The following is a 27,618-nucleotide window of genomic DNA, read 5'->3' on the forward strand; positions in this document are numbered from 1 at the left end:
TTGTTGCACTTTATGTTCTAAAATTTAACAAACTTATTGATTTAACAGCATTGACTATATCATTATTTTAACGTCAATAATATATTTAAATTAGTTAAAGCTTCGACAAATTCAGTGATATAATGAAATATTACCGACTTCATCAGGATGGACAGAATACATATATGAATTTCATATCGATTTATTTTTTCAAAATTGAAAATCATCAGCTTGTTATCCAAGTGTGGAGACTTTTTAATTTAAAAACAAAAAACATGACAGCAGCTTTGTTGTTCAAGGCTGCCAAATTCGTCAGTAAAAAACAATAGCATAACAAATGGTACATTTAAAAAGAAAATCTTAGATAAAACATGTATTGACAATTTAAAACATTAAACAATATTGGCGAATCAACTATATCATGGATTTGTACAAGGATTATACAAGTTTAAAAGTGATCCCAACTAAGGTAATATTTTCTGGCAAAGCATTCTGCCAATATCACAAAATGATTAAATTAAAACCCATCCTCTCCCTGCAAAATGCAGATGCTAATCCTGCCCCGGGTCTTTCTCCAGCCGCTGACGTATATCATGCTGTAGCATCTCCACATAGTCCTGATAATAAGATGTCGTGTTGAGTCTTGCACAGCACAAATGAGAAAATATGCAGTATGGGACTAAAAGATATTCCCGTGCATCAACAATGGTCAACAGAAATAAAAGTTTTGATAAGTATAACTTACGGAAACTAAATCTTCATTGTTGCTCAACTCATGAACACAGTCTTGGGCTCTGCTATCATCGCCGCTCAACCTAGCTGCATTCTCTGCTATAGAACGAAAAATATCTCCAGGTGCATTGAACTGTCCAATTCTCTGAGCCACTTCCTGGAGATCAATCTACACACAAGATAATCAGTGATGACTAAAACGGAAATAAATGAAAATTCAAGCTAACAAAACTTTAGACCCTCAAATTAAATCACTTTTGGAATACAAATCAAAGATAAGCTCTAATTATAATTTTTATTAATATATCATATTATCATATTCTAAGTATACGAGAGCAAACCTGAACATTTTGATTTTGACCATCAGGATTTTCATTTCCAACAGATCTACTCTCATTGTATGGTATCTGGGATTCAGGTTCTACACGAGAAGAAGGTTGAGAAGCTGGCCCACCACCAAGAACCTGGGAAACTACTGGCATCATCTGCTGCATTATTCTTGAAAGATCAATGCCACCGCTCTGACCACTTCCTAAACCCGAGAACATGTTCCCAAGGTCTTGGCTTTCAACTTGCTGAGCAATTTGGCTGACGGTGCTCATAATTTGTGGGTTCATGGTAAGCTGTTGCAACATATTCCGCAAAACATTCGGAGAACCAACCCCAGTTTGCTCTGATACACCAGCCAATAAACCATTCATTTCCGGGCTATGTATAACATTAGACATAACATTAGCTGCATCAAACTGAGCACCAGAACTTTGCTGTCCCAGAGGTCTGCTCTCGGGATTGCTACCTCCAGATTGGGGGAGTTGACCTGCTCCAGTGTCATCTGCACTCACCCTAGAGCTACGAGATGCAACAGATTGCAAGACCTGATGACCACTCATCCCGGAATCCAGATTTTGGCTGACAGGAGCATTGCTCGTTGCATCATCCCTGCTCTTGACCAATGATTTTGGCAGCCTGGTTCGCCTCTAGACACAGCAAATAATAATATGAAAGAAAAACAATAGTGAGTTTAGATCATTTTTCCCCAAGACCATCAGGAGCAATGAAATTTTTCATATTGAAACCAGTGTCCAAGTAGCAGTAGAAGGAATCAAAAGTACCAAGGATAATGAATTATGCAATATAGGGATAATCGAGGATATTTTAATGAATCAGGTATTAATTCAGAAAAACAGGTCTGATGAAAAAATACCAGGCACTAATTGAACAGTCAAGTCAGGACAAGCAAAACCACATCTCATTACATCTCAAACCTGCAGATCTAGCCATATTAGCTATTTCATTGACAGGTGAAGAAATTCATTTGATAACCATGCACAGTCTGAATCTGAACGCTCTTCCTCTCCCATCAATATGCTATACCAACTATGACGTAACATAGAAAATAAACCAAGAAACGAATTCTGTTAAGAAAACAGATACAACTGCTAAACAACAAATCGCCTGTTCACATTGCTTCCGAAACTCATAGATGTGAAACTTAATGGGTTTTAATCAAAATAGACCAGTAACGAATTCATGTTCCAGAACACTGTCAAGGCTAAGCAACATTGACCCAGCAAAACTCAGCTAGACATTTAGTAAAATTTACTGAAATAACAAAATAATTAATTAAATCAAGAATGCAAAACACCTTTCGGTCCAAACTCCCCATCGCCAATCCAAGAGGAACACCTTGGGAACCTTCTGGAGGGCCAGGCTTTGCACTGGAACTTGGCACATTTTCTGATGTCTCTTCTAATATTAAAGAGGTTTCTCCGCTTGTACATTCCACAGAGCTAGACCGAACATCTTTTGGGCTCAAAAGACTTTCCTTATCCTCACTGTTGCTTCCTTGGGTATGTTCATCTTGTTCCTGGCCATTCTTACTGATTAGCGTTCACTAGGGACTATCATAAACAATATAGAAGATTCAACAGTGTACAAACATACCTTTTTATCATCTTCAGAAATTAACCCAGGTAAGGCGACAGTAGAATGTCCTGACCCATTGACCGGCAGGCCACTGGGCTGTTCAGTGGATGTATCATTACCTGCACTAGAGCTAACAGTGCCTGCACGCAGAGATATTTTGTGAGCCTTATCATGTAGTAGATAGTCAACTCCATATAATCATTATACCAAATGGCCAGCTACCTGATAAAGGCTGGTTTTCTCCCCGCATGCTATCAACCATATTTCTTATCCGTGAATTGACTTCTGATACTAAGGAAGATAAAGACGTAGAATCGGATGAAGGCTGCGAATTAGACACACTTTGACCGGGTTGTGCAGCAGTTGGGACTGCGATACCAGTAGAACGGGAGGGCACAGTTGCAGCAATGATATTTCTCACTGGTAGCATCCGCACTTGCCCCGAACCAATAGTATTGCCTCGTTCTCCCTGCATTGCTTCCCCATTGCCAGTACGGGTACCTATGGCTGATACAACTGGTGACAATGAGGTACCTGATGATAAAGAGTGTCACATAAACTTAGCAGGTAATAAATAAAACGAAAATAATTTGTTGGAGCTTACCAGCACTTATATGAATATTTATATTCCTAGGGACGGCACCAAAACCAACAGGATTGAAAGCCATATGATTTGATTGTGCAGCAGGACCACTAAAGAGGGAATTAGCTTGAAGTGGAAAAGGCTGTAAGAAATTGAGATCTAGTTCAGCACATGAAAATAACACAAGAAAATTTTCTGAACAGGAAACATTTAAATTTAAAATCTATCAATTAGTTCCAGACTGGACTACTATTGTTGCCAGCATAAGGCATAAGCATTTCTTAGCATTCTTAACTGAGTAACAACCAGTGCCTATCATGCAAATACACATTCTTTCTTACGAAATCCAGTCTCTGACTTTAGGTTTCATTTGCCCAATTTCTCCTATTCGCATACACTTATTAAATATATTTTAAATTCTCCTATATCCTTAACACTGCAAGCTAGTAATTGCAGAAAACTTGACACCTAATAAATCTGATTTCCATCTAACACCAAAAACTTTTGGTAATATAGTTTAACTACCTGATATGCAAAAATTAAAGTTTATCTAAATTTTCTGAATCTTTTAACAATTAAAAAATCCTACTCCGTCGAACAACGTCATCTACTTTGTACATGCTTTCGCATATCTAATAATTGTTACTGAGATATATTTTAACTCAGTTACACCACACACTTTAGACAGTATCTACCAAAATCAGCACTTGAATATAGCATTATGTCAATTATTTCTAATAATTCTATAAGGTTATGACACTTACAAGTTACATCGCTAAGCTATGTTAGTCCATGAATTGTTTATATTTTGAAAATACCACCCAATCGCACAATGGTCCACAATAAAGATTAGGTTTTCAACTACTAGCAAGAGAAGTGGGAGTCTGGAATTAATCAAACTACTAATATTACACAGTTCCTCACAAACCTGAACCATTATAGGATTAGGTCCTGAAGGAGATATATAAACTGCAGGTCCAGGATTCACAGAAGCTTCTGCCTGTAAATTAGAACAAACAAATTATAACTGACATTTTATCCAACAGAATGAATGAACTGAGAATGTACTAGGCCATACGGAAGATTGTCCCATTCGCAATGTCAAAATTGTCCGACCAAGCTCCAAAAGAAGAGCTCCTAGATGCTGCATTGCAAGGCCAACTTGCACTGATTCTGTCTGAAGTTGCCTCCTTACAGACTGATCACTAGAAGCCCCATCTTGTTCCAAGCGTCCTGCAATACGCTACAGAGTTGCAGCAAATTACAAGTACAAAATCAGATTATAAGGTTTTCAAATTTTGATTGCTTCATTTAGAAAATTTCATAACAATGCAATTTACAAGAAAAACCTTTGATGTAACTAATCATATATAAAGTCCCAAGCATACAGTGGTCAATCTATGGAAATGCATGCATTAAGAAAAGAAATCATAGGAGAGACTAGAGTTTACAGATAATGCAGTGACCGTATGTCCACTGAGAAGCCGTTCTGCATGTTGCAGGACAGCAATTAATGATTGCAAACCCTGTGAATGAGAAGTTAAGTCATGCCTTGGCGTGTCTCCCACACTAATTGAAGATGCATTCGGCTGATACCCTATATGAAACAAAACGAGTTAATTCCAGAAGGAAAAATAATTCGTTGAAATAGAAAGGTAGTGCTATTTCAATAGTTTTATCATCACCATTTTGTGCAAGTGCCTGCTCCATACGTGACATGAACTCGGAAAGTGTGCTCAAAGAATCAGGAATTGGCTGAAATGAAAGGAAGGAAGAAGTTAAACAAAATACAAAAAAGAAAGCTAAATAGATATACAGTGCGAGAAGCAATACAGAAATCCAAGTAAAGCACAAGTGAAAATTTATTACCAAATGAAGCGTGGGAAGAGGTATTGCTGCAGTCGGAGGAATTTGCATGACTTGAGGTGGTTGTTGGAATGATTGGCCAGAAAATGCCTGCCCAGACTCCGCTTGATTTCCGGCTTGACCCTGACCATCAGAACTGTTTCGTGGTGCACCTGCATTTTCATTTCCTTGGGCAGTCTGACTGCTAACATTTGGCTGCAAAAATTATGAAACTTCTTAAATGTCCGTGCTTGAAGTAATATTTAACTTTTTTTTTCAACATGCAAAGGTTCTAACCCACTTATTATCCTTTAATGCATGGACTTGGTAATTTACAGAATATCACAACAATTTCGATTAGAAAAATTTAAAATGGTACAAACTAAGCTGATACATTTGTAGGTATGTAAAAGATGGGCTCTCTTCAAGTAATTGGAACTTACCATGGTAGAGAACTGCATGCCACCAGCGCCGTTAGTTCCAGTCTGGCCACCCATGCCAAAAGAGTTCAGCACTGCACCAATGACCTAAAAATCAGACAACAAAAGATTAAGAGATATTCATTAAAATAAAAGTGTCACTTCCGGGGCCTAATTAAAGACCTCGAATAAAAAATGAAACACCCACCCGAGAGAGGTCTGGAACAGTGCCTTCACCTGGATCCCCAACATTAAAGGTCCCAAGAACTACACTGTGCGAAATTTGCCCAATCCGATTTTGAGGGATGCCTGAACTAGCATCATTTCCTGCTAACGTGAAGAACACCACACATCCATAAATTGTCAATAAACAGGAAAGGGTAGCAGAGGAACACATAAAACCAGATAACCGAAGAATCAAACAATCAATTAGTACCTTGGCTGCCATTATTTGCATTTACATCAGCAGAGCTCGTATTAGCAGAAGATTGTGGTACAGTTGGCTGCCTTGCAACCAAGTGCAAGGTGTGCCCATTCTCCACTTCTAAAGATAGTCAGGGAAGCTTAATGAAAAATGGCAATATATAACTATGTTTTAGTGCCTCAGATGAACAATGTTTTAGTAAAAGCAGGACCGATGCTGAAACTAGCAAAAAAAATTGCAATCTAGATAACCGTACAGGTCTAATGTTTACAATATACTAAATGATTGGATACGATATTCAGAAAGAAGATGTTCATCTTTCAAGACCTTGCCACGGAAAATTAGTCTCTGCTGCCCCACAGGAACACCAATTTCACCAGCTATTTTCTCCTTGAAAGCTGAAACAAGCATCTGAAATATATATAATGAACCCATTAGGTAATTATTTGGACTCATAAAAAATAATATTCTGCAAGTCTTAACAGCTTCCATTTCTTTCTTGCTCCGATATGCATAAAACATGCTGGGTTTCTTAATTTCAAAGCCTCACCTATTTTATAATCCACATACTTCTTTTTGAAAAGTAGCATTTAGTACGACTAAAAACTATGGTCAGGACTCTAGAGCTATCTGGAAAACACAGTTTCAATTGCAATAACAGCAGATAGACAGAACTTGATGCTTACATTTTTATCGACCCGAAAGCTATACATCTGTGAGTCTAGGGTCTTGATATTGAGCTGTACAGTTGAATCTGAGCCTTCTCCAGATCCATTGCTTGTACTGGAACCTTCATTGGAGAATTGTTCAGCCATGATACCTCAGCAGCAAAGAAAGTCTAAAACCACAACCAACCATTACAATCAGCACCTCGAATCCAATCCACTAAACTATTAAAATCCGGAAGAAAAGGTATATAGTATAATAGTAGGCAGAGCAGAAGAACCTATTGCATTACCACAAGGATTTACACGAGCAAGGACACATTTGAACGGTCATTAATTGATCGATGAACAAATCAATGTAAGAACATACTCATCGAATAACATCTAAAAATTCAATTTACAAGTAGCAAAAAAAGTGCACGCCCGAGTTAATCTAGGCACTTATACGTAATAAAGTTAAAATACCTATAGATATATAAAAGCTTGCTCGGATGACCTTGATTCTTATTTTGATGTGATAAAAACAAGAGCATCGATCAAAACAGAGGAGTCTTGAGCATTATAGTTTTTAAGTGTAATATTTTAATATTTGTAGGGTTTCAGTTTTAACTAGCAGTTTTATTTACATTTTAATTTTTAAGAGCTCAAAGTCCAAAGCCCAAAACTTTAACAAATAAAACAAACTAGGGTTTCCAACAGCTCCTCTCGTCTGGAAAAAGCGGGCTTCACACCTTAAGCGCTCCCGGAGCGCTTTCAGGCGCATAACCCTTGTCTAGCACTTTTCGTGCGCCTAGGGCGCGCTTTTGATAACTATGTGATTAATGAATTAACTTCTTAAGTTTCGAAGATGGCATTTAACAGCCCTTTTTGTTCTTATCGAGCTGGAGCAACCTGTTCTTCCTGAACATCTCGATTTAGCGCCCAGCTAATTTTTGTTCATGCATTCTAAGATAGCATATAACAGCCTATTTCTGTTCAGAATAATGTTGAACACCATTCTGAACTTCCTAACCAAGCCTCTTTTATTTATAACTGACATGACTATAAGAAAAAATCTATAATAGCTCACAAAACGAACAAAATGCCGCCTGTCCGTGGCAAAATGATAAACAAACATGTAAGACTAAAAACTTCACATGAATTTCAAAACAACAGAAATGCAAGAGAGATCTTTGTTCTATCTTTGTTTCAGATTTATAATAATCAGGTTGACAATTAAAATCGAACATAAACAAAACAATCACATTCTAGTCCTAGGGTTTAGAAATACCAAACCATTAAAAAAAACTAAAATATCAGATATATGTGAGAATATGAAACTCTACCGATGTATTTGGCGTATGAAGAAGCTGAAATCGGATAAACTGAGCGATTGCGTCGCGTTTCCAATTTGTACGGCGAAAAAATGATTGACTGTGAAATTGATGACTTTGGGCGGAAGCTAGGAACTTCTTCCCGGGTTCACCGATGGGTTCTAGAATTCTAGTTGCAGCCTTCAGGCACGCTTAGTCCGGTTGAGGTTTGGTTAACATTTAGACCAAGAAACGGTGTGTTGACGGGTTAGTCATAAGGAAACGACGTCGGTAGGTTATTCGACGTAAATAACTTGAGTAATTATTTTAATTTTAACCCTCAGATTTTATATATTATAAATAATTAGTCCCTGCTGTTTTAAAAATATGCTAAAGTATCCTTTGATGTTTTCAGTAAAAATCTCTTATGTTAGTTTTTAATTATTTTATGATCGAAGTTTATTATAGAAAAGTTGAAATATGAAATTTTAGATTAATTAAATTTGAAAAGATATACTAAAATACTTTTTTATTCTAAAGTAAATTTATTTATTATATATCTATTTGGTTTAAATTTTTTATATCATCCATATCTTTTATTTTAATTTTCTTTATTTTAATATAACGTAATTATTTTCATCTATTTAAATAACTCGATTATATCTTTGTCCATTTATTAAAAAAAATTATAAAAATGTAAATAACTCGATTATATCTTTCACGCAAACTCTAAAATAAATTTTAAAGGGAATATTCCTCTATGAAAATTATATATTAAATTCTAAATTTTAATTTAATTTTGACATAAAAAATAATAGAAAATTTTCCTTAGTATGTTTTTTAAAAAAATCAACCCATGATTATTTTAACATTTTATCAAAAAATTTAAAAAATAAAAAATTGACTCTATTTTATGGTGATGCCCTTAAGAAAACATCAGTATAAAATCCACTACGCATAATTATTGTATGCATATTGAATTCAAGTATTGATAATTATACAGCATCGGTTGCACCTCTAAAACTTCAATTTTCAGCTCATTTCGCCATATATATATTTGAATTGATATGATCAAAACCTGAGGTCTTTAAGGACTTGAATTTGAGTTCGCTAAATAATTTGAGGATCTAAGCAAACAAATTTTAAATCTAATAAAAACGCTCAAAAAACACATAGAACTCCATGATCATATTAGTTTTATTCTAAAAAAAACAAATATAGAAACATAATTATATATAAACACAACAGTGAAAAACTTTGCCGCTGCCGCTCGTCACCTCCCCCATGTTGTCGTCGCCGCCGCCAACTGCTCCTCCACGGCGCCGCCTGCTCCTCCTCCTCACAGCCGTCGCGCCTGCTGCTCCTCCACGTCGTTACTTTTCATTTATTCACTTCTCAACTGCTAGTTTGCCTCCACATCGTCGCGGCTTATCAAATCTGATATCAGATCTTTTAAAAAAAAATGTATATAATTCTTATTATATACGGATTATATACAATAAAAATGTGTATATATATATAATCTAATTTATATACGAAATTTGTACTGAATACATATAAACTTTTATATTTATATACAAAATCGAACTTTTATATATAAAGAGATAGTATTTTTATAAATATTTTTAAAATGATAATATTGTTTGTAAAATGAACTTTCAAGTAGTAATTTTATAAATATTTTTTATTTTTCCGGTATTTGTATAAAATCCCCAAAAATAATTAAAGTAAAAAAAGCCCACAACCAATTATAACACTATGAGCCCGATAAAAGTATTTAGGACCATATACATGCACTTTTAATACTATACTAAAAAGGAAAATACACAAATCACTTATTTCTCTAAAATTTCATTAAATGTTAGTTATAATTTTAAAATATTATATTTATCATTTGTCAAAATCCAAAAACATATATACCTCACATATTTTATATAATTTTTTTAAAATTTTATTAAAAAGTTAAAGCACCGGTTGAACCTTGAACCGGTAGTCACACCGGTTCTTTTTCCGGTCCGGGTTTTAAAACATTGTATATAACAATAGAATGAGCCAATTTGATTTGATTTTGATTAAAGTATTATGTGCCTTATCATGTGCTTTGGTTATGATATGAGTGTTGTCATGTTAACTATTTTCCGAGTTAACAGTGACGTGGCCGACATGTTGGAAGAAAATTGAATTAGTTAAAAATGGCTAAAAGACACGATATCCCAGACCGTCTAGTCATGCTGATTTATAAAGGATTAATTATAATTAATTTAACTTGAAAAAAATTAATATTTTTTTGCCGAATAAACCTTTAATAGATACTGATACAATTTATAAATAAATTTAGAAATATGGTAGGAAAAGTACATATTATTGTATTTTTTTAAGCTTAATTATTTCAAATATTTCATTTTTTTGATTTTTTTTGTTTACCCAAACTTTTAAAACTGTTAATTCTAGCCTATTTCTCAATTCTAGTTTCAAATTAAAAAAATTAAAAGCTGGACTATTTTTTAAATCCAAACCATTATATTTTTATCAATTACGACCAAACATTTTAATATTTACAATCATTTTAAATTTGAAAACTTTTTTTTTGTTTGCAATTCTGATTAAAAATTTAAATTTAATTTTTTAAATCCAACTTTTATGTTTTTTTTATCATGCGAACTTATAAGCTAGCCCTTTTTTTTGTAATTTGGCGAGAATTGATAAAGGATGCAAAAGCTTGTATTTAAAAAGTTTTGATCACAATTGCAATTTTTTAAATTTTTTTATAATTATAAACAATAAAAAATTTAGTCGTAGTTAATAAAAACTGCAAAAATATAATTTTAAAATATAACTTGGGCTAATTTAAATATGTCATTCATATTGCTTTATATTGCTCTATTTTTCTTGTTTAACGTCGATAATTTCAGACATGAAGCAAAATGCATGATACATTTGAACTTTTTTCATATCAATTTTGTAGAAATGACTATAATTAAAATTGAAAAGAAAAAAATAAATTAAAATTGATGATTTTAAAATTATGTATTTTGAACAATAAAAGTAAAAAATGTAGAGTATAATTTAATGACTTAACATATTGTTTAATTCATTGTTCAAATTAAAAAAAATTAATTTTGTTATATTCATAAAATACATCTTTAAAATAAAATACTAGTTAGACTCTATTGTATAAGTTTAACTTTTTATTTTAAGATGTTTTATTTTTAAAGTTATATTTTTATTTTTAAAGTGATTTTACATTATTTTTTATTTGTTCTCTAATCATGCTGAATTTGTTTTAACAAGAATAAAACATAAAATAATAATGCTTATCCCCTTAAAATTCCCCCACCTTTTACCCCAAGCACCCTCACGTTGTAAAACCATCAATTGCACCCTCAAAAATTAAATTGACCTCTTTTCACTTGAAAAATGCTCAAATCAATACTTTAAATTTTAGCATATATTTTAAAATAGGATTTAATATTTTATTTAAAACAAAAATAAACCTATTTTTTCAAGTGAAAAGTGATCAATTTAATGCTCGAGGGTGCAATTGAAAGTGAAAGGTCGTAATTTGGGTATATTTGGTGGTTTTGCAATATGAGGGTGCAAACGAATTGGGGGTAAAAGGTGAGGGATTTTTAAAGGGATAAGCCAAATAATAATAACAACAAATAGTATTTTTTTTAATATTGATGTAGAAGGAGATTAAACACGACAAAAAAAACGTTACACATCTACCAACCACTCCAAGCCAAATTGTCAAAACTCAAAAATGAGAGAGCAACACAGTATCTCTTCCAATTCCAACAACAATGGCCGGCGAGAAATCCTCCAGCTCTGGAAATCCAATTCAATGCAAAGGTAAGCCATTGTCTTAAAGAAACTGATTTTTTTTTCTTCCAACATTTCTATTAAACTGCACACTGATTGTGTGCTGTATCTACACGTACAGCTGCGGTCTGTCGTAAACCAGGAGAACCGCTTGTTATAGAGGAGATTGTGGTGGCGCCGCCTAATCGTCATGAAGCTAGGATTCAGATCATTTGCACTTCTCTCTGTCAAAGTGATATCACTTTCTGGAAACTTAAGGTTTTATTTTTACCATCTCATTATTTTTTTCTTCTGTTTTCATATATAGAAATGATTTTTGCGTCACTAATTTGTTTGCTTATGTGTTCTTTTTTGAAGGATTTTCCTGGCATTGTTCCAAGAATTCTCGGCCATGAAGCTATAGGGTAAGCTATAATGAAAAAATAACAAAACAATGAGTGGCTTATTTTTATTGGTATTCGGGATAAGAATTTTCCTAAAAAATATTTTTATAATTAGTTAGATAATTTGATAGTTTTTTTCTGAAAGTTCTTCTTTGAATAAACTACTTTTTATCTGTTTTTTCATCAATTAATCTGATGAAGAAAACTTTCTCCGATATACTTTAGTTTGGATCTGAAAAATCTTAAAATAGAAAATTGTGAATCAAGTCACATGACAATTCACACAGTAGGAAAAAAAATCGGATCCAATCATATGTCTGTTTGATACTGAGTACTGACCTGACATCACATGGTGGGCGTAGTTTTATTGGAAAATGCACACATGAAAAAAGGCCAAAACCCGTGAAACAGCGTCGTATTTGTCTTTTGTTTATCTTTAATTCTTTATCGTATTTCATTGGCGGATGATTGCTGGCCCTGCATATGTACTTCTCCAATATTCAATGATATTTTTCATGTTCTACTGTGAAATTACTTGGGAAAAATTATCCAATTGCACCATGTCATTTGTGTAAGGAACCAATAGTGCATCAGCCATGTGGAAAATCGAATGATAAAAAAAAAGTTAAAAGATTTCCTATCGTAAATGCTCATTGGCTTGTTGTAAAAATATTGTGGCGAAGCAAAATTATATGTATGGTACAATAATCTCTGCTAATCAAGTGATGATAACTGAAATGTATTTATAGGCTTATACTAATCACCAAATGAACCCAATGAATACAAAAGAAAGTTGGTCAACTCCACTAACTTTGATTAAATTTGCTCATACTGTCCAACGCAGCTGAAATTTTGAGTTATTAAATTACTTGCTTGGATAGGATTATGACTTTGTCCATTTTGTTATGTTGTATAGGGTGGTGGAGAGTGTAGGTGAGGACGTTGATGAACTTAAGGAAGGTGATGTAGTCATTCCAACTTTCTTGGCAGATTGTGGAGATTGCACAGATTGCAAATCAAAGAAGAGCAACCTTTGTACCAAACTTCCCTTCAAGGTCTCTCCTGGGATGCCAAGAGATGAGACTACTAGATTCAGAGACTTAAATGGAGAAGTTATTTATCATTTTCTCTCTGTGTCCAGTTTCAGTCAGTATACTGTCGTAGACGTAGCCCATCTCACTAAAATTGACCCTTCAATCCCTCCAAACAGAGCATGCCTCCTTAGTTGTGGAGTATCAACTGGTAATTAATTTCCCTTGATTTCTCTAGAGGTATAACATACTACATTGACTATTTGCAGGCATGTTTTAGTCTATTATTTACTTCCCGTTTGCTGGATTTCTATGGTAACTTCTTATGTCAGCTATGATGTTAAAATTCTGAAACTTCTTTTGCCCTAAAGCTTACACATTTCAATTAAGGATTGAGGTCCAGGATCATTTAAGTTGCAGTCGGTAACCTCTCCACTGATCTTGAAATTTCTAGCAATTGGTATCTTGACTTCTACTTTTGAAGTACATATTTTTGTTGGTATAGTTGAAACTCATCTGAGCCATGTACTTGACTGGCAACTATGTGCATCTCATGGATATTTATGACTTGAATATGGATCGATCTATGCTGACATATCAGTGGAAGTAGTTATCTAACCTGAACATTTCAAATCACAGTGACAGTTCAAAATTCCTTTTTTATCTTATCAGAAAATGCTTTAGAACTTTATTTTAAAAATTTAAATCAAGGTTGCAGACAACATTACTGCTCGTCATGCGGATTCTTTGCATATGAAAGTTAGCTTGTAATAGTGTGTGTCTTGGCTGAGAAGTATAACACACTGCATTGATTTGATACTTTAGGTGTTGGTGCTGCGTGGAGGTCTGCCAAGGTGGAGGCGGGATCGACTGTTGTCATATTTGGGCTGGGGTCAATAGGCTTAGCTGTATGATCTTCAAAAAACCTTCTTATTTAGTTCCTCTTACATGCATTTGTCTTCCCTTTGATAAATTTCACAAGTAGCAGATAGAGGCTCATGGCTGCTGGTTGCTCTATAGGTTGCAGAGGGTGCAAGGCTATGCCGTGCTACTAGAATTATAGGTGTTGATGTGAATCTGGACAAGTTCGAAATTGGTGAGTGCTTACAGGAATATTTGAATAAATTTGATTTCACTATGATTTGTGCATGCCATCAAGTATATTTATGTTCTAATGAACATACGAGTGAAGAGATGCTTGACTAATATGAAGTTCCATGAATTCTATGTCTTGGATAAGAGTCGCATGGTTGATGCTATTTCTCTGCCTTTGAATCTTTTCCACAGGTAAAAAATTTGGTGTCACAGAGTTTGTCAATTCTAGAGACTTGGGAAACAAACCTGTGAGCCAGGTCTCCTTTCTATCTTAGCACTAGCACTTACATTTATCAGTTTAAGGCTTTCTTTACACCAGAATAGTAACAAATGATAATTTGAGCTTATTGTTAAAAGAAAAACTAAGAGAAATATGTTTCAGGTGGGTAGTTTTTTTGTATGTTTCATGAGCCACACTTAATCAAGATGTATAAAAAGAATAGTTGAACTTGATTTACAATCGCAGGGTCATGTCTTTTGAAAAAAAATAACTAAATATGTTTTCAAGGTGTGAGATGGGGTAGTTCTAAAGCATGGAACTATATATTGTCATGTCAATTCATTAGATGAGGTAGCCAATCCAGTACTTGTGATGAACAAACAGATTCCTCATCTCATACCACCCTTTTCCCTTTATATTGAGCTGGTTTGGTTCTTGTATGGAAAACAACTTCAAAAAGCAATTTCATGCTTTTCATTCCTTCTCACCCCTCTCGTGAGCAGGTGATAAATGAGATAACTGGTGGAGGAGCAGACTACTGCTTCGAATGTGTTGGCTCGTCATCCTTAGTTCAAGAAGCATATTCATGCTGTCGAAAGGTCAGCTTCTTGCAAAACCTCTTTTTATTTCAACTTTCTGGTGATGTAGTTTATTGCTTTGTCTTTGGTAACATTTGAGTTGAATGCTCACCCTTGGCAAAATGGGATATAAAAGGTGGATGATTCTTATTCGATGCCAAATTTATTCTTTGCGAAATTCAGGGTTGGGGAAAGACAATTGTCCTGGGAGTGGATAAACCAGGCGCACAACTGAGCCTTAGCTCCTTTGAAGTACTTCACAGTGGGAAAATTCTCACGGGATCCTTGTTTGGAGGACTCAAAGCTAAATCTGATATTCCTATTCTCCTGAAGCGTTATATGGACAGGGTAAGTGTAGCAAGTGCTACCATTTTTTCTCTGATTTGTTTTATTTTCCTGCCAAGCATAGTTCAATAACTTATGTTCTTTCCAGTAACTGTAACTTATCAAGTTATACATAACGGAATATACATCTGCCTTATCAATGATTAGACTTATAGGTTCTAAAACAGCATCTGAAGTGGCTATGATGACCCTATTGTTTTATATTATTACTTGTTGAATCTGACCAGCTTAATGTTCTTGTACCTAAATGTATCTTTCTTCAGGAACTGCAATTGGATGATTTTGTGACGCATGAGATAAGTTTCAACGACATTAACAGAGCTTTTGATTTGCTAATTGAAGGAAAGAGTCTCCGATGTGTGATTTGGATGAGCAAGTGAGCAAGTCATATTGTATGTTCACTGAAAACTCTCATTTGGGCATATGCCCTTATTTGTCATATGTATGCTAGGCTCGTTGTTAAACTATAATAACTTAATAAGGCAGTTTTTTCTCACTTGTACAAGACATATATGTTTGATACCTAGAAGTTTCATATTATTTCAGCTCAGATTACAAGTAATGTGTACCAATTGCCTCTAATACACTGTGAATGCACTAGATGCTCCAGTAAAATATTCAACAGGAGAGTAATCTGTTTTCTCGGATGACCCAAAGTGTCTTAACCGGTATATTCCATGGTTAGCTTCCTTTGGCACCTCCCATTCAACTGTTGCTAAGCTAGAGAGGGTACTATTATCCAATTTCCACTTGAAAAACAAGCTAAAATCATCATCATCATAAACTGGAACCCAGCGCTCCCCCTGAAGCATCTCTACTACTGCAAATGTGCCCTCTGTTAACAAGTCAAACCTTGGATTACCGCTCCAAAATGTGGCACTTGGTTTATCTCCCTTCTTAAAGCCATCTTTAGGATGAGTGACATCTTCTTTTATATCACCAAACTTTATGCCTTTTGGGGGTGAGTCTATCCAAGGGTCAAGTAAGAGTCTGAGTTGTTTAGATGAAAGATCTGGAGGTAACAAGTCTGTTTTAGGAAGCTGTTCTCCCCTAGCCATTGCTTTAGCTAGTCTGGTGAATTCCTGTATATATGCTGATAAAGTATGGGGTCCATAGAGGGTTGAAGCTGCCTGCAGAGTTTACTGAGTAATTAAATTAGCACACTAAACCCTAAGTCATAATCTTTATGGAGAGGGAATTTTTGGATTAAATAGTGTTTGTTAATGATTTTTGAACCAGAATTAAGGTTAGTATTTGCAATTTCTGGAGTTTAATGTTTAGCCATAAAATTAATCTGACAAAACAAAATTATGTTATATATATATATACACACATATTTATAGCAATTGTTTTCTGATATAACTTCTTTTCTCCATTTTTGATAATTCTTTATATCGAACTGGAAGCTTGATAATATGTTGCCTTAGTGCATACCTCATATCTTTGTTGGCTGTATTCTTCAATAGTTGCAACGTATTGCGAGTATGTGTTTGTGAGACCTGCTATGACAATGTGAATCTCATTATTGAACTCTCCTCCCCCGTTACTGATTAATGTCTCCTTAACTGCTTCCCTTAGTCGTCGGCCAGCCATAGTTGTCAACTCTGCGAATGTCATAAAAGCTTTCAGTACCTTCTATAAATCACAAATAAGGAATCCATAAACTGTGATGCTTAAGGTCAGGGCTTCGCTGTCAGAATTTGTGTTTGCTTAAATTAAGTGAATCATGAAACAGTATTATATATCTATGTCTTCATATGTTAGCTTTCTCAATTTTCTTGTCACTTGAGCTTAATTCTACCGATTAGTCGATTACATAGTCTACAAATAATACCAGGCTTTTAACTTAAGCAGAGGTCACCCTGCTTAGTTTGTCAGCTGGATTCACCCGATAGCTTAAATTGGCATTTTATGCATAAAATGCAGAAGACAAGCGAAAGAAAACAAACCTGCTGGTACTGAAAGTATGATTAGTTTTCCCACTCTTAGTATTTGGATTGGTAAAATTGCGGGCTGCATTAATTCAGAGAACAAATGGAAAATTTAATATCTCACACTGTCAACCTATTATTTAGTTTGATTTAGAAGAAACTACTTGGTTACCGCCCACGCATAAGGTTCAAACATTTCCCCTGTAGAGAGCAATACACTTTTGGGTTTCTGGCAGTTTTCCTGATATTTACTTGGCTTTTTCAGCAAGTCTCTCACTTTTTTCCAGAGCTCGTTGATCTGCGAGCATGCTAGTTTCCAGTATTCAGTTAAACAAAAAGTACAGCAAGAATTTACAGATTGGTCAGAATCAGACATGAATTCTGATTAGAGTAAGAAGATGCTGACCTCTGCATCACCTTGTTCAAACCCAAACACGCCTGGTCCATCTGTGGTTCCAGCGGCAAACCCAGGGCCGAGGGCAGCAGGACATGTTTTAGCTTTGCCTTGATCACCTAGATCAACCTCGAGATCTGTAAAGTTGAGGTACGAATGACGATAATCAATTTTTCCACTCAGTTCCTCTCTGGCAGACATGAACAGATCAACAGCCTTGCTGAATTGCCTCTCTCCTATGATTTTTGTGCTCAGTATTTCATCAGGGTATCTGTTAAATAAAACCATAATCCATTTAGTTGTAGACAAACCCTATTTATCGACTAACTTAATGACAGATATAGTACCCAGGGCCACGGCCTAGGCAGAGGCGATCATCGCCATTGCATGAAGAGTGGTTGAAATCGCAGGGTCTTCCCGTATCACTGCAAAACGCTCCTAGCACGTTTGGTGTTACGTCTCCCACATTTGATTGACAGAATGCTCCTACAAATTGCGTCCCATCGTTCTTCCTCACCTTGAAGGCTCGGCTCGTTGTTTTACCGCAAGGTTGTCCGCCTGTAGCCTTGATTTTTCGTGCTTTCTCTATCGACTTATCAAGATCTACTTCATTAGAGAATCTAGTGAACCTTGTTGAGTTGGGTTTAGTTGCGGAAGTGAACCAGTCCTCGAAGAACCGAGCAGCAGCTCCTTTGTTGTCGCCACTAATAATTTTATTGTCTCTGCTCATAGAAGTTCCGTGAGTGGCATACCAACTGAATGCTCCGATACTTTTTTGATTTCCATTATCAACGAACTTCAAAAGGGTCATTTCTTTATCGACATTAGCAGGATATTTTGCTCTTTCCTCTGCTGGGTTCATTAGGTACGCACTTGGACTCCTATTTACTCCTGCATTCTCTACATCCCCTGCAGAAATGAAGCAAAAGATGTAGTATCAGTGGTCACACGTTCTCTTATTATCGGAAAATATTATATGCTAACCGGTGTTGATGAAAATTGATCCGGGCTTAAGGTTCTGGTGAGCTTGAACTATGCTTTGAACAATTCCGTTGACAATGGCATCAAATGATTGCTGAACAAAGCCTAGAGATGTAACATGGTATATTAGATACTGCAGGTAGCCTCCAGGGCCTGCATGAGTATGAATGCCACTAATTGCCAGGTTTTCTTCAGTATACAAGTTTCCAAACCTTCAAATTACCCAAATACAGAACTATGTCATAATTTTAATTAGGAAACATTATTATCACTTTAAGGTCTTGTCAAAATTACAATTTTTAAAATTTTAAAATGAACTTTTTTTTTGACATTTTAGTTCGATTTTGCTTTTTATTTTTATCAGGAATCTTATCTAATACCCGCGTTTTTAAATATAATAATATTTCTTCAGAAGCATCTGTAGCTAGTTGTAGTTTTCGTATTCTACCTTGATTTGAGTTTTTGAAGCACCCTGATGGTAACAAGCTGAGAAGCCATACCTGCATCAAGATTGACAAAAACAAACCGTGCACCTTGTTCACTTTCCGCGATGATAAAAGTCCTCGCCCTTAGCCGGAAATGTATCCCAGCAGCATTCTGATCCAGGTTACCGTAGCCCATCATGTTAACCTGAGCAGCCGGACCCGTCGTGTCATAGCTTCCCACACCAATCAAATACTCACCATTTGCAGCTCCAATGATAGCTATAGAAACTAACAGTAATACAAAGTATGAGCATTGGCGCTCCTTATTACTCATCATCATAATTTTGATACTATTTTCTTCAGCTAAGTACATTTCCTTATATTTATGTACAAATATAGCTATCTTCCTTAGTATAAACCAAAAATTATGATGATGAGTTTGTATTTTGTCCAGCGGCCGAAAGGGAATCGAGTTGGTACTAAGCATCTATTTTTGGTTTACTCCGTATAAGGAGATGGCCTAGGCTTGGTTTTTGTCTATTATCATGTGCATTATCTTGCTTTATTATGTGCTTGGGCAGCAGAACATGTCTAGAAATTAAATAATTCCTTCTTTATTTTGAGTATTGGTCATTGTGATTCGTTTCATGAATCAATGAATTAATTTGAAATGTGAAGTTTGAGTCATTTCAGCCACTTCTATAGATAGAATTTGATGCTTATTACTTGCCTCGGCAGCTATCAACTTGAACATCAATTATTCCTCGAGAGAAATCATTTGAACAGTTCTTAGACTAATTTCTTTGGTGTCGAGTTGCGCTATCCACAAATTGATCGAAAATCGACTCAGAAAAATTTGAGATCGATTCAAAAAATATAAATCAAACTCGACCTGTTCGACATTAATCTCTAGTTGAGTTGGGATTTCATATAAAAAAACTCGTGACGCTCATTAGCGTTAATAAATTTAAACACGCCTCTACACACATAAAATAACATCTTATTTTTTTACTATTAACATATATATTTAATTGCGTTTAGGTAGAATTTCATATTTTATAGTCATTTTTTTAAGACATGATAATCTTTTCAATGATTATTTTTGTTATTTATTAACATCCTGCTTACTCGAACTCGAGTTAGAGTAGCTTGAATGTAATTTTAAGTTAAAATATACATTTCATTATTTAAATCAATGTGAATTTGAGTTCTAACTGGAGAGTGACATAACTGGGATTCGGCTCCGAGCTCAGCTGTTAGTGTGAGTCAAAAGCTGCAAATTTACTTATCAGCCTCTGGTGACAAAATTATCATTTGTCATGAAAGAAACCGAAAGAAAGAAAAAAAGTAAAGTGACATAGCATCATAGTTTTATAGAAGAATTCAAATCCTTTTGATTTAGCTTTGAGCTAAAGAAGTTATAATACAAGTTCCCATTAATCCTAACATTTACAAAACTAATGTCGCAAATAAAGTAACACTATCTTTTTACTATACATCAACATGAAACATAATACTAAACCCTTAAAAATATCATAGAGAATTGAAACGTCAGTGTTTGTCCAAATGGCCTTTCCAGCAAAGAAACTGCTGACTCTATTTGTAGCAAATGTTCTTTAAAGTCAAACATAATACTAAACCCTTTATGTCAAATCTCAATAAATCGCTCATTTCTATTACATTAATTTAACTTTTATCTACCAATAAGCTATAATTTAAATAGTATAAACGTTAGACATTATTCTGTTAAAATTGTGAGTTCTATTCATTCCATAATTCCATCAAAGAAATTGCCGACTGATCTATTAATTTCTTCTTTGTTTAGTTTTGGACCGAAGCGAATAGCTTAATTTACTTTAAAGTTTAAGTTACAACTTTCAAATTTGTTATATCAAATCTCAATAAATCATTCATGTCTATTGTATTAATTTAATTTTATCTAACACTGAATTATAACTCAAATGATAAATGATATAGATAATGGACATCATTTTGTGAAGATTGTGAGTTCTATTGCTCTCATAATTCCAGCAAAGAAATCGTGGACTCTATTTATAGCAAATGTTCTTCTAAATTGCTATTATTGTAGCTCAAATGTAATAATCAGATTGTCACTATTTTTATTCTTGTTTATTTTTGGACAGAAGCGAATAATTTAATTTACTCTAAAGTCCAAGCCGCTCGTCTTCAAATTCCTGATCGTTCATTATATATCTCATATACCAAAATTAAATATCTTCATGGGCCCCTAGGCTAGATATTTTTTCACAGTGCACAAGTGACACCAAAACCAAATTAAACATGAAACATGCATAATCTGAACGATTCCGATAATCATAAGATTCATAACTTAAGAAAAAAGTTGATTAAAAATTTAGAAACAAAGAAATAAAATTATTTTATTTTGAAATATAGACTAAACAAACTTAATATATTAAACAAGCAGAATATGAGCAAAAAAAAACAAAAAAAAATACGAAGCCCACACATATTTTATGATCACCATCAAAACACAATATTAATGCATGCTTTCTTGTTTAATGATTCTCCTTTTCTTTCTCCTTCTCTTCCTCTGTTTTTGGATGGTACCCAGGGAGCTTCCCTTTGATCTTCTCGATAATTCCCTTCTTCTCCTTAACCTCTCCGTCGTGTACTTCTTCTTTAGAAGTGACCTCCGCCGTAGGTGGCGGTGATAGTGGTGCAGAAACAACATGATCTTCAGCTTTTTTGCTATGTCCAGGGAGTTTGTCCTTTATTTTCCCAAGAAAACTTCTCTTTTCCTCTGGCTGCGGTGTTGTTGCCTCTGCGCCGTGAACTGCTTCTTCAGGTTTGTACTGATGATCGTCGGAGATATGGACTACCGGAACTGTAGTTTCATCGTGCTTCTTCTCTTCTCCTCCTGATATCTTATCCGTGATCTTTTCTTTCAGTCCCTTCTTTTTCTTTTCCTTCTCCTCTTCCTCTACTTCGTCCTCGTCACTGGACTGCAGATTTTAACCATATCCAAATACGTACTAAAATCAGTTCAAAGTTCGAAAATTTAAAAAAAGATTAAACAGTTGAAAATTGAGAAACTTACAGAACTGGAGCTGCTCTTAAAACGGTGGTCGTGAATCTGCTCCAAGAGAGTTGGTTTCTTCTCCTCCTCTTCTTTAGGAGGTTCAGAAACCTGAACTTTCTGTTCAAATTCAGTGGCGATCATCTCCTCTTCAGACTTCGTTTCCTTTTTCTTCCCCATGAAATCGAGCAGCCCACGATCCTTGCTCTCGACTGCTGCACTACTCTCATGAGCGGGAATCATCTCCTCTTCCTCTTTCTTCCCCATGAGATCGATAAGCCTATGATCCTTAGTCTGATCAACTGCTGCACTACTCTCATGAGCGGCGATCATCTCCTCTTGAGGCTCCTCTTCCTCTTTCTTCCCCACGAGATCGAACACCCCACGGTCCTTGGTCTCAACTGCTGCACTACTCTCATGAGCGGCGATCATCTCCTCTTGAGGCTCCGCTTCCTCTTTCTTCCCCACGAGATCGAACAGCCCACGGTCCTTGGTCTCAAATGCTGCACTACTCTCATGAGCGGCGGTCACCTCCTCTTGAGGTTTCGTTTCCTCTTTCTTCCCCACGAGATCGAACAGCCCACGATCCTTGGTCTGATCAACTGCTGCACTACTCTCAGGAGCGGCGATCATCTCCTCTTGAGGCTTCACTTCGTCTTTCTTCCCCATGAGATCGAACACCCCACGATCTTTGGTCTGATCAACTGGTGCACTACTCTCATGAGCGGCGATCACCTCCTTTTGAGGCTCCGCTTCCTCTTTCTTCCCCATGAGATCGAACTGCTCACGATCCTTGGTCTGATCAACTGGTGCAGTACTCTCAGGAACGGCGATATTCACCTCCTCTTCAGGCTTCGCCTCCTCTTTCTTCCTCATGAAATCGAACAGCCCACGACTCTTGGTCTCAACTGGTGCACTATTCTCGGCGGTGATCACCTCCTCTTTAGGCTTCTCTTCCTCTTTCTTCCTCATGAAATCGAACAGCCCATAACCCTTGGTCTCAACTGCTGCACTACTCTCATCGACGGCAGGAGTCTCTTGCTCATGGCTCTTGTGCTCAATGTCAGCCATACTGATCAAAATCAAAGTATAAAATTTATCTTGACAAACTAACAATGATGAACTGGAAACCCTAATATTTGATGCGTTATGCAAATGATGGGTTTTAGCTGAGTGAGAGTAGTGGATTTTATAGCTATAACACAACGCGGATCCTACGCGATTAAGTAAATAAAATTTGTAAAAAAAGATTAATTAAATTGGCCAATCAAAGCTTTTGCTGTAGCTTCTGTAACCGACATGGGCGTTAAAAATATCTAAACACTGTTAAACTACATGGCTACTCGCTGTCTCCACTTTACACCTTTCAAAAATCAACGGTGGCAATTACATAGAGCGCGTGTGGGCTTATCTACTAGGTGAGTGTGTATGGAATTCAAACGAACCAAATAGGAAAAATTAGAGAAAATGAACAAGTGTACAGATGACGGTACATATGACCAACAAATTATTGACACGTGTAAGAAGAACGTGAATGGTTGTCCTGTAATGGACCTGATATGTCGGTTTTGTGATGATTAATGTACAAGTTGGCGGTGGTGGGGCCTGCGTTGAGCGTATCAGGTGGTTCCACGTGGCAATTACGTCGGTAGAAATAAGCAAGAAGGAGAAGGTGGTCATCTTGAGATTTGAGAATGGTAGGCCTCTCGTACTTCTTTTCTTTTACAGTTTTTTGTAATTTTATATAATCTACTATAACAAGCAGGATGTTTTTTCCTATGCTTTGATAAATTGACACTTGGCAAATTTTCAATCGTTCCAAAAAATACTTAGTCAATTCTTTTGATATTTTTAATATTTCCTCCGTTCCAACAGAGTTGTCCACTTAGAAAAAAAATTTGTCCTACAACTCTTGTCCACTTTTAAAAAGTAACTAATTTTTACACTCAATTTTCTTTTATTGTTCCTATTTAAAATTCATTAATGAGTAAATTAAAAATAAATTGTAAGTGGATCCTATATTAAATAGGAGTATGACAAGAAAAATAAGTAAAATTTTATAAAACCAATAAACAATAATTGTTTTTTTTAAACTGTGTGATAAAGGCAAAGTGGACAACTCTATTAAAACGGAGGGAGTAGATAATATGTAATTAACTCTCACACTTTCTACCATCTAATGATTTAATAATATTAATTCTCGTTAATCTATAATTATGATAATAATTAAAAATTGAATATTTTTTAAAAAAAACTTTTTAATCTTTGCATTTTCATCCTATTCCTTTTTGGTTTTGAATATTATTACATTAATTGATTTGTTTACCTTGTTTGTAAATTACTAGCCTAATATGAAAACAAGAATAATTGTTTATATTAATTTTGTTTAAATTAATAATAATATTATTATTTATTTGGTAACTTTTATTTGGATTTATGACTCAATAATTAATCCTTCTTAAAAAAAATTAAACTACTATCATAAAAAGTTTATTTTAATAATATTATATTAATTGATTTTGTTAATCTTATTTGTGAATAATTGAACTAATTAATATGAAAAAATAATAGTTGTTAACATTTCATAGGTATATATAATACAGATCTTACAATAATTTTTTTTTTTACCTAAATGTAAACATTCAAATCTTTCTATTTTTATCTCCTAATATATATTTTTATATTCCATTTTAAAAATCAACCACCCATCAAAATTTTATGGAACCATCCATTTATAAATGTTTGCAATTTAATAAGAAAGTAATCACCCATTTTTTTAATCTATAGTTTTAAACCATAACCAAATTCACACCTTAAAAAACTATCAAATTAATCTAAAGTAAATAAAGATAATAATAAGAATCATTGGTCAATTACTATTTATTTTTGTTAACATAAACGTTACAAGACTACAAGCAAACAATTTATGGCAAGCTTAATGATTTTCTTAAATAATTCATAATGTTACAAAATTATTAACGTATTAACAACTCATAAGTTTCTCTTAAATTATATTTTAATCAGATATTTGAACCAAAATTATTATTATATTAATGACGGTGTCTCTAAAATTATGTATAAATAGATTTTGTTTCTAAAACATTGTCAACCATCATTTTTTTATCAGTATTAAACTTTCATGTCGTCTTTTCAATTGAATAGAATTACATTATATGTTTAGAAGTTTATTGAAGATAAAAAACCAAAATATTTGATTATTTTATAAGATCTTCATCTTTTATATGAATGACAATTTTTTTATAAGAGCAAGTGTCGATCATTCTTTCTGACCAAAAGACTAGTAAGATAAATTGTTTGGTCAATTAGTTTTGATATTTTAATATTCGTATTTTTATTAGAGAACACGAGATGACTTATTAGATGTGAGAATCTGGAGATTATAAAAATGCTCAACTCTTTTTCTAGATACTTTTCGTTTGAATATTTCTGATGTTATAGATTATTCATGGGAAAACAAGTCAAAATGCAAATGAATCAATTAAGAAGGGGTTAACGCGCTCCATGAACTTGTGACGCGGGGTCATTTAATTCAGTTTGCACTTTTTTTTAACAACTAATCTCAAAACTCATTTTTGGATAAAATTATTCCATAATTGTATTGTTAAAACGTGTAAAATGCAAATTGGAGATGAGAGATGCAAATAATAAATTACAATTTTTTTCTAATTTGTTGTGATAAAATTATCGTAAATCCTTTTTTTTAAATAAAAATATAAATTATGGGATTATTTTAAAATAAAAAATTTTAGGTCAATTGCTCAAAAAAGTACAAACTTAATTAAATCACTCTGTGTTATAGTTTTTGGAGGCGTCGACCCTTGATGCATGAATCAATTGTAAATAATGTGAAAACCCTTTCATAACATAAAATAGGCTAGAGATTATTAGTGGAGCATTATTCTTCTCACTATATTGAAAGAATCATATTTATTTAATTTGTTAAGATTTTTTTCATAGTTTTATTTTCTTGGGATTTTTTCATAGTTATATAATGAAAACATTATAAATTTACATTAATCTTTAATCACATGTAATATTGATTGTTATTATTACTATATAAAGATGAAATTTTTTATATGCAGTAAAAATAAACTAGAAATTAAGAAAATAGTATATACAAGATATAATTATTTACAATATATAAATAGATTAGATTTTGTAAATATATAGCATTCATTTAGGAGTTACATTGAATCAATTGTAAATAATGTGAAAACCCTTTCATAACATAAAATAGGCTAGAGATTATTAGTGGAGCATTATTCTTCTCACTATATTGAAAGAATCATATTTATTTAATTTGTTAAGATTTTTTTCATAGTTTTATTTTCTTGGGATTTTTTCATAGTTATATAATGAAAACATTATAAATTTACATTAATCTTTAATCACATGTAATATTGATTGTTATTATTACTATATAAAGATGAAATTTTTTATATGCAGTAAAAATAAACTAGAAATTAAGAAAATAGTATATACAAGATATAATTATTTACAATATATAAATAGATTAGATTTTGTAAATATATAGCATTCATTTAGGAGTTACATATAAATTATTTAATTTAATATAGAGTATGAACGAATGAATATTTTTATTGGCTTAAAATACTAAACAAAGAGCTTATGATTTCCTTTATTTGCACATTTTAATCCCACGACCATTCTCATAATATTGTCCTTTTTAATTTTTATTATATTGTATTAATTATTTTGATAACCTCATTTGTAAATTTTAAGCAATAAGAAGGTTTTATAACCTTTTTTTTTGCTCTGGCTATATTTCATTTAAAGAGTTGATAACAATTTAAAGTTTAAAGATTTGGGAATAATAAGTTATGTATTACGTATTCTATCAGCATTTCATTGAATTTTAATTTCTAATTTAATAACCAATAAAAGAAATTTTGGTAGTAATTTGAGAATTTAAAGTTGTAATTGATAATTGCTTTTTAGTTTATTATGAAACTAATTCAGCATGGTAGATGTAAATAATGGATCAACTTGTGTAAACAAAAAAAAGGGTTAACATAAAAGATAGATTGTATAAATTTGAGATAAGTTTTTTTAAAAAAAAATATTTGACAAAAGTTGATAAACTATAAAAATTTGAGAAATTATTATAAACATTATTAAAATACGTTAATTAATCAACAGTATACAATAAAATTTGCTATCAATATAAAGACTTTTCATTATTTTATTCTAAGCTGGTAATTATTTGGTACTACCATTTTATTGTCATTTTGATGATGATTGTCTATAGAAATATAATCTTAATTGATGAAAAATGAAGGTTGTAGTGCTAATCAAAATTATAACGCCTAAACCTACTAAATGCAGACATTCATTATACATGCCCACACTCATAAATTGTAACGCTGCATATTTCTTCTTTCACATTTTTATTTTGTGGAAAAATGAATTTAAAATAGTTGATTGCTAAATTAACTATTGACAGCAGCC

General features: G+C 33.7%; 4 protein-coding genes across 5 annotated transcripts; 1 reads left to right on the forward strand and 3 right to left on the reverse strand.

Annotated features, from left to right (window-relative positions):
• Nucleotides 1–324: 324 nt before the first annotated feature.
• Nucleotides 325–8,129, reverse strand: LOC126654236 (ubiquitin-like domain-containing protein CIP73). 2 transcript variants are annotated; one of them, XM_050348255.2, is made up of 18 exons: nt 7,899–8,129; nt 6,595–6,746; nt 6,202–6,319; nt 5,921–6,028; nt 5,693–5,811; nt 5,509–5,592; nt 5,090–5,281; nt 4,906–4,975; nt 4,672–4,817; nt 4,299–4,463; nt 4,149–4,220; nt 3,242–3,362; nt 2,860–3,171; nt 2,656–2,777; nt 2,357–2,578; nt 1,053–1,688; nt 725–880; nt 325–596 (listed from the first exon to the last, which is right to left on the reverse strand). In XM_050348255.2, exons 2-18 carry the CDS (start codon nt 6,721–6,723, stop codon nt 531–533), a joined length of 2,838 nt encoding a protein of 945 aa, XP_050204212.1. In that variant the 5' UTR covers nt 6,724–6,746; nt 7,899–8,129; the 3' UTR covers nt 325–530. The 2 variants fall into 2 exon arrangements, with proteins under 2 accessions (XP_050204212.1, XP_050204211.1); XM_050348254.2 differs by having other exon boundaries at nt 5,693–5,814.
• Nucleotides 8,130–11,582: 3,453 nt separating this feature from the next.
• LOC126666187 (alcohol dehydrogenase-like 7) lies at nt 11,583–15,901 on the forward strand. The gene is made up of 10 exons (XM_050359181.2): nt 11,583–11,717; nt 11,809–11,945; nt 12,045–12,091; nt 12,987–13,312; nt 13,927–14,009; nt 14,122–14,197; nt 14,389–14,453; nt 14,920–15,015; nt 15,178–15,342; nt 15,603–15,901. Exons 1-10 carry the CDS (start codon nt 11,669–11,671, stop codon nt 15,717–15,719), a joined length of 1,161 nt encoding a protein of 386 aa, XP_050215138.1. The 5' UTR covers nt 11,583–11,668; the 3' UTR covers nt 15,720–15,901.
• On the reverse strand, nt 15,796–19,677 carry LOC126666185 (neutral ceramidase 2-like). Its single transcript, XM_050359179.2, has 8 exons — nt 19,094–19,677; nt 18,649–18,857; nt 18,012–18,573; nt 17,677–17,935; nt 17,443–17,568; nt 17,289–17,352; nt 16,774–16,943; nt 15,796–16,469 (listed from the first exon to the last, which is right to left on the reverse strand). The coding sequence occupies exons 1-8, from the start codon at nt 19,555–19,557 to the stop codon at nt 15,918–15,920; spliced, it is 2,406 nt and encodes an 801-aa protein (XP_050215136.1). The 5' UTR covers nt 19,558–19,677; the 3' UTR covers nt 15,796–15,917.
• Nucleotides 19,678–21,449: 1,772 nt separating this feature from the next.
• On the reverse strand, nt 21,450–23,304 carry LOC126666186 (dehydrin ERD10-like). Its single transcript, XM_050359180.2, has 2 exons — nt 22,150–23,304; nt 21,450–22,054 (listed from the first exon to the last, which is right to left on the reverse strand). Exons 1-2 carry the CDS (start codon nt 23,197–23,199, stop codon nt 21,608–21,610), a joined length of 1,497 nt encoding a protein of 498 aa, XP_050215137.1. The 5' UTR covers nt 23,200–23,304; the 3' UTR covers nt 21,450–21,607.
• Nucleotides 23,305–27,618: the final 4,314 nt, after the last annotated feature.

The sequence above is a fragment of the Mercurialis annua genome, linkage group LG1-X, assembly GCF_937616625.2.
Source record: "Mercurialis annua linkage group LG1-X, ddMerAnnu1.2, whole genome shotgun sequence".
In the NCBI taxonomy this organism is placed as follows: domain Eukaryota; kingdom Viridiplantae; phylum Streptophyta; class Magnoliopsida; order Malpighiales; family Euphorbiaceae; genus Mercurialis; species Mercurialis annua.

What these genes read in the sequence shown, in the direction of transcription:
- LOC126666187 (XM_050359181.2), top strand. Translation starts at nt 11,669, where the DNA reads ATGGCCGGCGAGAAATCCTCCAGCTCTGGAAATCCAATTCAATGCAAA. An exon ending in TCACTTTCTGGAAACTTAAG is followed by an intron (nt 11,946 to 12,044) that starts GTTTTATTTTTA and finishes TCTTTTTTGAAG; the next exon opens with GATTTTCCTGGCATTGTTCC. An exon ending in GAAACAAACCTGTGAGCCAG is followed by an intron (nt 14,454 to 14,919) that starts GTCTCCTTTCTA and finishes TCTCGTGAGCAG; the next exon opens with GTGATAAATGAGATAACTGG.
- LOC126666186 (XM_050359180.2), bottom strand. Translation starts at nt 23,199, where the DNA reads ATGGCTGACATTGAGCACAAGAGCCATGAGCAAGAGACTCCTGCCGTC. An exon ending in TTAAGAGCAGCTCCAGTTCT is followed by an intron (nt 22,055 to 22,149) that starts GTAAGTTTCTCA and finishes TAAAATCTGCAG; the next exon opens with TCCAGTGACGAGGACGAAGT.
- LOC126654236 (XM_050348254.2), bottom strand. Translation starts at nt 6,723, where the DNA reads ATGGCTGAACAATTCTCCAATGAAGGTTCCAGTACAAGCAATGGATCT. An exon ending in ACATCTTCTTTCTGAATATC is followed by an intron (nt 6,029 to 6,201) that starts GTATCCAATCAT and finishes GACTATCTTTAG; the next exon opens with AAGTGGAGAATGGGCACACC. An exon ending in TGCGAATGGGACAATCTTCC is followed by an intron (nt 4,221 to 4,298) that starts GTATGGCCTAGT and finishes TCTAATTTACAG; the next exon opens with GCAGAAGCTTCTGTGAATCC.
- LOC126666185 (XM_050359179.2), bottom strand. Translation starts at nt 19,557, where the DNA reads ATGCTTAGTACCAACTCGATTCCCTTTCGGCCGCTGGACAAAATACAA. An exon ending in CTTCAAAAACTCAAATCAAG is followed by an intron (nt 18,858 to 19,093) that starts GTAGAATACGAA and finishes GGTAATTTGAAG; the next exon opens with GTTTGGAAACTTGTATACTG. An exon ending in TTGAACAAGGTGATGCAGAG is followed by an intron (nt 17,569 to 17,676) that starts GTCAGCATCTTC and finishes GCATGCTCGCAG; the next exon opens with ATCAACGAGCTCTGGAAAAA.